This window comes from Salvia splendens, chromosome 14, assembly GCF_004379255.2.
Source record: "Salvia splendens isolate huo1 chromosome 14, SspV2, whole genome shotgun sequence".
NCBI classification, from domain to species: Eukaryota; Viridiplantae; Streptophyta; class Magnoliopsida; order Lamiales; family Lamiaceae; genus Salvia; species Salvia splendens.
Window position 1 is genome coordinate 11,679,861 of NC_056045.1, and position 11,087 is coordinate 11,690,947.

The following is an 11,087-nucleotide window of genomic DNA, read 5'->3' on the forward strand; positions in this document are numbered from 1 at the left end:
CTTAGACCTTGATCGTTGTCTAATTTTTAATGTGTTGTATGTTTTATATAGCCAAAGGTTCATCTCTATTGATATTGGATGCAGCTAAATGCCCCAAATATTCTGTTATTTTTGTTCTAAAATATTGATGATGATAACAGAATGTAGTAGTATTAATTGTATTTTTTGTTGATGATGATGATGATGTTGATGCAACCGACAAGAAATTGGAGGCTATGCAGAAAACCATTACCCCAATTAATGAACTGCAAGGTTAAATTCCAAAACTGCCATTATGGTTTGATTTAATGCAACATGTCATTTCATTCATTGACTAAAACAATCCTCTTTTTTTCAGATATGATAAATCTGAAGCAAAAATCTGGTGGTGATTTTTGTAATGATGAAAGAAGGACAAAATATAAGCATGATAAGCAGCAACATACAGCGAACAAAGGTTCGTTTTAAAATAAATTTTAGTTGCAATGACCTAAATAAGTTAATTGATGAACTAAATAAACTTATGAAGTAGTAAATTGATAAAATGAAGTAACAAAACATAATAATGAAGTAACATACTCTAATTATGAACTACATATTTACTGTGTTGTATGGGTTTAGGGTTTTAGGATTGAACTTGACTGTTGTGCTGTTTGCACATACAAATGAACTACATATTCTTTTTAATGAAGTAGTAAATTGATAAGATGAAGTAATGGAAATAACATGTTTTCATATAACCTAGTTACTGTGCTTAGACCTTGACTGTTGTCTAATTTTTAATGTGTTGTATGTTTTATATAGCCAAAGGTTTGTCTATATCAATATTGGATGCAGCTCTGGAAGGTAAAACGTGAATTCTAAGCTTTTTTTGTAATAAAATATTGATGATGATAACAGAATGTAGTTAACTAGTATTAATTGTATTTTTCATTGATGATGATGTTGATGCAGCCAACAACAAATTGAGGGCTATACAGGAAACCGTTACCCCAATTAATGAATTGAAAGGTTAAATTCCAAAACTGCCATTATGGTTTGATTTAATACAACTTGCCATTTCATTCATTGACTAAAATAGTCCTCTTTTTTTTCAGAAATGATGAATTTGAATCAAACAACTGGTGGTAATGATGAAAGCCGGGCAAAAAAGAGAATGAGGGAAACAAAAAGTTCTTTACCTAGTGGGGTACAAGGGAATGATGCTAGAAAAGAACAAGGGAAAGCTAAAAAGTTTGCCCGTAAAAATGCTAAAGGTGATGCCAGTAGACCTTCTGCCCAGAGAGTTCTCTGTCTTAAGAGAGGACCAAGGAAATTTGTTGAAGCGATTGAATCGCTTAATGTTGATCAGAGAGATGCTGTAGAGGATATGAGGTTTGGCAGCCTTTTGCATTTCAAGTTAAACTATATCCCAGCGAAGCTCGCATTTGAGATTCTTGATCATTTTGATCAAGATACATGCGGTGTAGTATACCAACGTGGTATACTACACATTGGGCATGATGATGTGCGGGCTACCTTGGGGTTGCCAAATGGTGGTTTGAGGTTAGAGGATAATGGACATCAAAAGAAAAACAAATTCATAAACGAGCTTGCTGAATCTGTTGGTCAAAAGAGGTCTAACATGGGTGCAAAGATGCTTACAGATATGATGTTAAGTGATATCTGTGGAGGGGAGAAGTTCAGGAAGATATTCCTGATTTTGGTTGATACAATCTTGATCAATCCTTTGGGAGCTGGGTACTTGCACACGTAGATTGAAGATGTCATCCATGACATTGATAATGCCAAGGAATATAACTGGTGTGGGTATGTCATTGACAGCCTACTCGATGCCCATAAGACTTGGGCTCAAAACAAGGACAAACCGTTCACTGGCCCAATTTCATTTCTGGTGGTAAGTTTTAAATTCAATAATTTATTAACCTTGAATAAATATATTTTAAATATGAACTTCACTAATGATAGCTTTCATTTTGCAGCCATGCTATGTTAATAGGATTGTGCTTCGATCGAGGCCTATTACCAGAACATTCCGAACCATAAAAGGCTGGACAAGCACGTTAATCCATGAACGTGAGAAATTGGAGCATGAGCCTGGGCCATTTGGAAGAGGCATTGAGGAGCCCATCTTTGACCCCAGAAGAAACTACAAGTCTAAAGAACCTGCCAAGGAGAATACTGTGTCCTCCTCTAGGGCAAAGACCAAAGATATCTCTCTGACAGCCCAACGTAGAAGTACTGTTGTCAACCTTATGGGAAAGGCTGCTGACGTCCTAGGGGAGCTGATGAAGGAGCTCGAAGATGGGGCAGACGATCTAAAGAATGATGGCTGCTCTAAAGTTGCAGTCAAATGCTCAATGAAGATGATGGGGTTACATGAGATGGAGCCAGAAGAAGAGGGGAATGATGTCCAATCAATGTCTCAAGCAATGGAAGAAGATGATCTCGACAATCCAGAGTTCATTGCTGCTGTAGAGAAGGTGATGAGGGTAGTAGAACAAAGGAAGAAATGGCAAACAGAAGGGCCTTCCTTTGATCTAGGATTTGAGTTTCATGAAAGAAACGTAAGTTGACGATGGGCTGCATCGTGATGTTGTGGTTGGAGTGATTTGTTATTGGGTTGTAATTTATAAAACACATTAGTGGTTTTTGTTGTATTTGGGATGAACTAAACTTTTTTGTTGTATTATATGGTTTTTGTAACCAACTGACTTTCTCCATATTGGGTTTTTAAAATGAAGATTACTTGTTCATTGGGTTTTGTTTGTATTGTTGTTTATTATATACAGGTTGATACTACACCGACAAGGGATATAGATCCCGGAAACTACATCTTTGATGTTGTGCAGTTCATGCCTGTCCAAGATTTGGACAAGGTAAGAAGCTGTACTTGCCTCTTATTCATTCTGGATGAAGTAATATTAAGTTGTGATGAAGTAAATGTCTCACTGAATGAACCATATGATTATATAACACTACTGGCAGGATATTCCACCATCAATCATTAATGTTGATGCTGGACTTAGGGGAAACTTAGAAGTTAATCTAGTGGCAGAGGTAATATGACAATACCTAGAAGTATACCTCCTATATCATGAAGTAATTTGTCCTTGAAATGAATCATCTTTTGAATGGATGTATTGCCACTACCAGGATTTCAATACATCGTGTGTATTTCAACATGGAGCAAATATGAGATCGCATACAGATAATGAGCCAAAAGATGATGGAGCAAAGGTATAAATTTATTCTGGATGAAGTAATATATAGTTGTGATGAAGTAAATGTCTCACTGAATGAACCATATGATTATATAACACTACTGGCAGGATATTCAACCATCAATCATCAATGTTGATGCTGGACTTAGGGGAAACTTAGAAGTTAATCTAGTGACAGAGGTAATATGACAATAGCTAGAAGTATAACTCCTATATCATGAAGTAATAATTAATTATAATGAAGTAATCGTCTGTCTGAATGAACTATCTGTTTATATAATACTACTGGCAGGAAAATAATATACCAATGGCAGACGTTACTCGATCAGCAAACTTCAGTGTTGATGTTGTACTTAGGGGAAACTTAGAAGTTAATTTAGTTGCAGAGGTAATATGACAATAGCTAGAAGTTTGCATTCTTTATGATGAAGTAAATTTTCCTTGAAATGAATCATTTTTTGAATTGATGTATTGCCACTACCAGGATTTTAATACGCCGTGTGTAGTTCAACATGGAACAAATGTGAGATGGCATACAGATAATGGGCCAAAGGATGATGGAGTAAAGGTAAAAATCTAAATTCCACAAACAAAATTCTTCGTCCTCCAAAAACACACAACATACAACCATGTGACATAATTCCTTTTCTTTTTCAATCCATGTTTACAATTGTCAACCCAGCATGCTATGCATAATTATTCATTCTGGATGAAGTAATATTTAATTGTAATGAAGTAATCGTCTGTCTGAATGAACTATCTAATTATATGATACTTATATCTATATTTTGTTGAACAGAATGCTAATGTGGTTGCTGAAATACAGTCAGTCATTGATGCTTAAATAGACATGGATGATGATGATTTCATGGATAGTGGTCCAGTTGGTAAGCCGGTAGGGACTGAGGTCATTGTTTACAATGCTAACAAGGTAATCCTGTGCAAATTAAGAATCTGATAATATATAATCTACTTCTTGTTGTTTATATAAAAGTGATTTATTTATCGCAAACAATAGATCAAAACTTTGAAGGGTCGAATGGAGGTACGTACTAGAACAGAGAAAACTGTTTCTCATGCATTGCGATCTCCATTCGCTGACAGACCGGTTAAGATTACAAACAAGCTCAGTAAAGATGAGAAGGAATCATATTATTGGATTCTTGTAACACATGAAAGAGACGAGTATGATTTCTAATATTGTCTCTTGTTTTCTAAGATTATATCAAACAATTAACATATCCAATAATAGAATGTCAAATACCAACATGTATTATATAATGTGCAGATTAGTACTTGTTTATGACGACGATGTTGTGAAAGTTACAAAGATGGAAATGAGTTCTTTGATACCTCGGCAATTGATTGTGGTTGGCGTTATAGATGCATGGGCTTCCTACCTCAACAACATGGAGGAATTTCGATCATCGTACTCAGCAAGATGGCTATTTTTCACCACGTACCCATGTGTAAGTACAAATTATTGAAATATAATAAGATTGTATGTTATGAGGATCCTAACTACATTAATATTAATATGCAGTTGTACACCATTGTGACAAAGCCTCAATCCATGGATATCAACACAATTATTGCAAACTTCTGTAACAACTTGGACAGAGAGTTGAAGGAAATACCATATTTCAAATGGGAAGATGTAAACACGGTACAAGCATCATTAGTATTACTTCAAGTCTGATTTATGTCTTCATCATGTTGCATGTTACTTCATTTTTCAGATTGTTCATAGTACTTCATTCGTAAAGTTTATTACTTCATTCATAATGCATGTTACTTCATTCGTAAACTATATTACTTCAATCATGTTTCCTGTTACTTCATTTTTCAGATTGTTCATAGTACTTCATTCGTAAAATTTATTACTTCATTCATAATGCATGTTACTCCATTCGTACACTATATTACTTCAATCATGTTGCCTGTTACTTCAATTTTCAGATTGTTCATAGTACTTCATTTGTATACTTTATTACTTCATTCATGTTGCTTTTTATTTCATTCAATAGGTGTTGTTCCCCATATGTGCAAATCAGCATTATTATGCTGTTTGTTTTTGCTTCAAGAGAAATGCTATTGCTGTAATAGACAATTCTGCAAACGGGGATGACAATGACCTAACAATAAATTATGGTCACATTCCAGAAACATTGGTTCGTATTCTTCTCTTATGTTTGAATTTTATAACACATACATATGAATGCACACAACTATAAATGACATGTATTTGTTTTGTACATTCAGAGATCATACTTTTGTCACTTCCTCACCAAGAATGGTCTCCACACATATTGTAAGATAGTGTCCAACTCCAAAATGCAGAGATTGAAAATGCCATGGAGGACAGTTGATAACGTTGAAGATTGTGGAGTATTTCTAATGCGGCATATGGAAACGTACAAGGGTGAGCGAGAAGGTTGCTGGAATTGTGGCTTGAAGAAATCAAGTTCGGGTGTCCTTCAGAGCTTGAGGGCTAAATATTGTTCGGCGCTGATGTTAGCCGAAAATAGCCATGAAAGCTTCAACAACAAAATTGTTACAGCAGCGTATTACGAAGAGGAAAGCAAACACATTGAAATTGATGTTGAGAAAATGATTGCGGCATATTTAAAGAAGAAATGATCATTTTAGCAGATCAAATTTTGTATTCGACATACATCTGTTATGAGCATTGAATAAAGTACCACGCGTTTTAATGTTGTTCATTATTAGGCTATACTACTGCATTGGGTAACAGATTTAGTTCATTTCAGAAATCTTAGTTTATTTCAATGATCTATTGACAAATGGAAAATATTTCATATAAAGTTAGACTAATAATCTATTCCTACAATATATCTTGTTTATTCTATTTAAGCTTGCAAAAAGTCTAAACAAATTCAAAATGCAAATGAAGTAAGAAACAACATGATTGAAGTACAGAAGTAAGGTAATGAAGAACATAATTATCCGACTGAAGTAAATTATCCAAATCCAGATATTTAGCCTCAACATCGGATTTTCCTCTTTATATGTTGTTCAATATTAGCCTGTAATGCTGCATTGGGCACCATATTTAGTTCATTTCAGAGATCTTAGTTCATTTTTGAGATCTATTGATTATTGATAAGTGAATGACAAATGGAAAATATATCAAAGTAAGACTGAGAAAAACATTATAATAAAGAAAAAATAAGCCATTATAACAATACTTCAGTCTATTCTCTTTATGCTCGCAAAAAGTTTTAACAAATTCAAATTCAAAATGTATATGAAGTAAGAAACTACAAGACTGAAGTACAGAACTAATAAAATGAAGAACAGAAATATCTGAATGAAGTAATAAAACAACCAGCTTCAACATTGGTTTCTCCTCTTTTTCTTGTTATTCTCGTCCTGTATCTTATCACAATTTCTTGAATCATGCCGACCAACCTCGCCGCATTTTCCACATTTCCGACCAGGCTTGGACATCTCTCTCATTTCCTTCTCAAGCCGAGAAAGACGTCGACCACAACCTTTGGTTTTGACGACATCTGGCGGATGAACATCTATTTGACTAGGGACATGTGATCCATAAAAATTCTCAATCATTAATCTCTTTTCACTAATTGACAACACATTTCCCTCACCAAGTACTTCTTTTCTTCCTTCAGCCATAATTTGTCTAAATGCTCGAATTTTATCACCATCTCCTTCAATAAGCCGTGCAATATCATAAAAATCTCCATGCATATCCCTATACTCCTGCTTCGTCTCATCCACAACAATAAATGTTTCAATATCATCATCAAACCCACAATGCACAGCCTTGACAAATTTAGACTTCAACCAGCGTCCTCCATGTAACTCATTAGGGATTAATTTCATTTTTTTGTTTCTCAAGACCCAAAAATTGTGACTGCATACAAGCCCAATCCTCCCAAACATCTTACAACTACATCCATATGAATCAAAAGATGTGGAGTATGTCACAGTCCAGTTCTTCGAGAACTTGTCATTGACTACATAAATCTCATTTTCACCAATGTTTGACACTGTCACCATAGTGACATTATCAACTGCTTCCTCAATCTCACTTTGAATTAGTTTGAAACCACTATCACTATATATTGTCGAAGCATGCTTCTCGAGGGCTGAATTTGTTTTCAAAGTTGGAATTGTGTTAAAATCCAAGTATTTTAGCCTATTGTTGTTGCTCTTTGGCCATCCAATGCATTGTTGTAATTCATAAGAAATTCAACAAGATTCGAACGAGACTTGGAGTACCTCTTGAAGAATATGTTCTGAGATTCAGATATTGATGTGGTCTTTATTAGTGAACTCATTGGAAAATCCCTAAAGAATGCAGGCACCTGCAGTTCATTAGTTAACAAATATACTTCAGAATAATGACAGAAATACTTCAGCATATAGAAAATATGTTTCCAAAGAAGGATACATACCCAAAATTTTCGTGAGGCAAACATCGAGGAAAACCACTCATTGTCCTTAAGCCCATATTTTTCCATTACTTTATTCCATTCTTCATCAAATTCTTTAGGCTCTATCAACTCAGACCACACACAATTGTTTAACTCCTTTTTCAAGTCTTCATTGCCAAGTAGATTCTTTGGTAACTTTTCCACAACCTTGAACATGATGTGCCACATGCACCATCGATGTCTTGTATCAACAAGGACTCTTTCCACAGCAACCTTCATTCCCAAATCCTGATCAGTAATGATCAATTTTGGTGCAGAACCCATACATTTGACAAAACGTTCAAACAACCATGTGAAGGAATCAGCATTTTCTTTAGATAATAAGCCTGCACCAAATGCTACAGGTCTCCCATGGTTGTCTTTTCCTGTGAACGGTGCAAATATCATGCAGTACCTGTATTACATCAATTCATCAAAAATGATGTTATAAATAGTTCATTCTGTAAGGTATAATACTTCAGACATTAAGAGTTTTACTCACCTAGTAAGACTTCTAAATACTTCTGCACTCACATCATTACAGGGGACTATTAATTCATTATTGACTATTACTAGTACATTCTGTTGAGTTATTGCATTAATTCAGTAAATGTTTCATGCATATGCAGGTTGATCACATCAATAATCATATCATTATAAACAACTTATTGTTCGTACCTATTAGTTGAATAGGTTGTGTCAAACGATACTATATCACCGTAGAGATGGAAATTCTTCTTAGCAATGGGGTCACACCAGAAAAGACGAGTGAGCATATCCTTAGAGTTCACCTCAAAATCATAGGTGAATGTTGGACAATTCTCTTTCTTCCGGCTCATCTCATTAAGTACCATTTGTGCATCTGCCCCACTAGTATATGCTCTCAAGTCGCGCCTATAGTTTCTAACTTCTACAACCGTGCAACCAACATAATCCAGCAACTTAAAAGTCAGTGTAGGGCCTATGTTTGCACTTGCACAATCTAGTATAAATTTCTGATGCAATAGGTCAATGTTGCGATTCAGCCTCATGAATCGCTTATGGCGTAACTCCACCATATCATGATTATGTATTTCATCAAATTGATTGACAACATAACCAATTCCTTTACAAAACTTAAAAGCAATTTTAGCCTTGCAAAAACACTTCCTAGAAGAACGTCTACGTTTTGACTCATGCCCTTGCATTTTCATTTTCCTCTGTCTCTACTGCACACAACATACAACCATGTGACATGATCTCCCTTCTTTTTTGATCCATGTTTACGAGTGTGAAACCCAACATGTCGTGCATACTTATTATAGAACTCAGTAGCATCATCAAGTCTAAGAAAAATCTGTCCAATGTAAGGCTTTAGCTGGGATGGACAATCAGGTAAGTATGACACTGTTATAAAACATACAAACTACTGTTAGTGGAAAATTTAAACAAAACAAAACATATTCATTCAAACAAGAACATAAGTTCAGTTTTACTATTTATTACTTTATAGTAACAACAATTTAGTTCATTATGAGTACAGATCGCATATACACTACAATAATATCAACATTTAATATTCACCAAGAACAGAAGTTCATTTTAACTTGTTATTACTTCAGGATAAATAAAATTTAGTTCACTATGAGTACAGATCGCATAAACACTACAAACATGAAAAAAAATCTGTTTTACTTCATTATTTTTAAGCACATGGATCAACTTTCCAACGTTCCAACGTAGTTTTAAGCTCATTTTTTCGACCTTTACTTCATTATTGATCTTTTTACACTACAAACATGAAAAAAAATCGAAGAAAACACATTGCTCAATTAGAAAAAGTCATCAACCTTCAACTGCGGTATTATTTGATTCTGGCTCTGAATCCGAATTTGAATCCGTATCAAAAAGAGAGCCTCCTGGATTTCTAAGATCATTCATAATCGATCCATCATTGATCGATGTAGATCCTGTTGATGTAGATCCTAATCCGTCTTCAACCGCAGAATTTGTTGAAGTAGATCCCAATCTATCGATATTCTCCATGAGAGTCAGAATATTGAGAAATTGAAGCAGAATTTGTGAATTAAGGTCCAGCAGCTTTTGATGAGCCCGAAACGAATGAAACACTGCAGCGTGAATTGAACGTGAATATTGCGAAATTGAATTGAACGTGGAATGAAGAAGATCCACGCAGATCGTGGATGGCAGGTTGAAGAAGATCGACGCAGAGCAGATCGTGAATTGCGAGAGAATTGAAGAAAATTGCGTGAAAATTCAAAGAGATTAAGATAAAGAGAACCACGTTATGTAGGTTAAGAATTGATTTCCTAAAATACCCCTCAGCAAGTGTTTATTGAATAAAATATTAAGTTAATTGCAATTTAATCCTAACCACAAGATCAAAAAAATGAAGGGCCCTAATTTGGTCTCTAGTTCGGTCTTTAAAATTGGTTCGACATTGATCACTTCCCTATATATATATATATATATATATAGAGTCCCATTATTCACAAATCCACTCTTAAAGACCGAACCACCGAACCATAACAAATTAGGGTTTTTAGATCTAGTTTTTTTATGGATGAGAGACACAAATTTATCAATTATTTTCGCCTTCATCACGAGCCTATTTTAATTCATCCGAAGGTAAATAAGTCATACTAACATGTAACGAAGATTTAACTTCATTCCAGTATGTTTTTACTTCATTCCAGTAGGTTTTTACTTCATTCCAGTAGGATTATTACTTCATTTCAGTACGTAAATGTGGTTTCGCCGTCGTGTGTCGTTCTCTCTCTCTACAATATCTATCACCACCGTCACAACGCTGATATGGTGTAATAAACACATGGAATGGTGTAATAAATTATTGGAATGAAGTATGTGTAGAAGCATTAGAAGTCCTACTAGAATGAAGTAAAAACTTTATCCAATGAAGTAATAACGTTTCTGAATGAAGTAATAAACGCACTTGAATAAATTGCATTTTTTTAATGTAAATAAAGTAAAAACTCAGGTCAATGAATTCAAATGAAACATATGTTGAATCATTTCAAAACCTACTGGAAGAAAGTAAAAATATGTTGTAGTTTAAAGGTATTACGTACGGAATGAAGTAATAAACCTATACAGTGAAGTAAAATGGGCTTGTAATGAAGACCGAAAAATTTACACAGCAGCACATCTCATCAAAAAAACTAGATCTAATGGCCCAGATTTGGTCTCTAGTTCGGTCTTTAAAATTGGTTCGACATTGATCACAACTCTATATATATATATATATATATATATATATATATGTATTTTTCAAAATGTGAGATGATATATATAAGATTGCTCTTACTTGATTGTGAAGCATGATTTTGCCAAATATGATGAATATTGTAAAGCATGTGAAATTGTATCTCTCTTGATGAGGAAAATATGTGAATGTATGTTGAAC

The 11,087-nt window shown here is 34.5% G+C and overlaps 1 protein-coding gene and 2 long non-coding RNA genes across 3 annotated transcripts; 2 read left to right on the top strand and 1 right to left on the bottom strand.

The window, feature by feature from the left end:
- Positions 1-3,348: 3,348 nt before the first annotated feature.
- On the top strand, positions 3,349-4,043 carry LOC121764998. The gene is made up of 3 exons (XR_006042683.1): positions 3,349-3,591; positions 3,688-3,771; positions 4,030-4,043. It is a non-coding gene; the product is annotated as an uncharacterized LOC121764998 (long non-coding RNA).
- Positions 4,044-4,792: 749 nt separating this feature from the next.
- Positions 4,793-5,490, top strand: LOC121765006. Its single transcript, XR_006042689.1, has 3 exons — positions 4,793-4,869; positions 5,231-5,374; positions 5,466-5,490. It is a non-coding gene; the product is annotated as an uncharacterized LOC121765006 (long non-coding RNA).
- A 1,067-nt stretch (positions 5,491-6,557) lies between these two features.
- On the bottom strand, positions 6,558-9,688 carry LOC121764191 (protein FAR1-RELATED SEQUENCE 5-like). Its single transcript, XM_042160248.1, has 6 exons — positions 9,493-9,688; positions 8,930-9,049; positions 8,342-8,768; positions 7,646-8,078; positions 7,456-7,555; positions 6,558-7,336 (listed from the first exon to the last, which is right to left on the bottom strand). Exons 1-6 carry the CDS (start codon positions 9,686-9,688, stop codon positions 6,558-6,560), a joined length of 2,055 nt encoding a protein of 684 aa, XP_042016182.1.
- Positions 9,689-11,087: the final 1,399 nt, after the last annotated feature.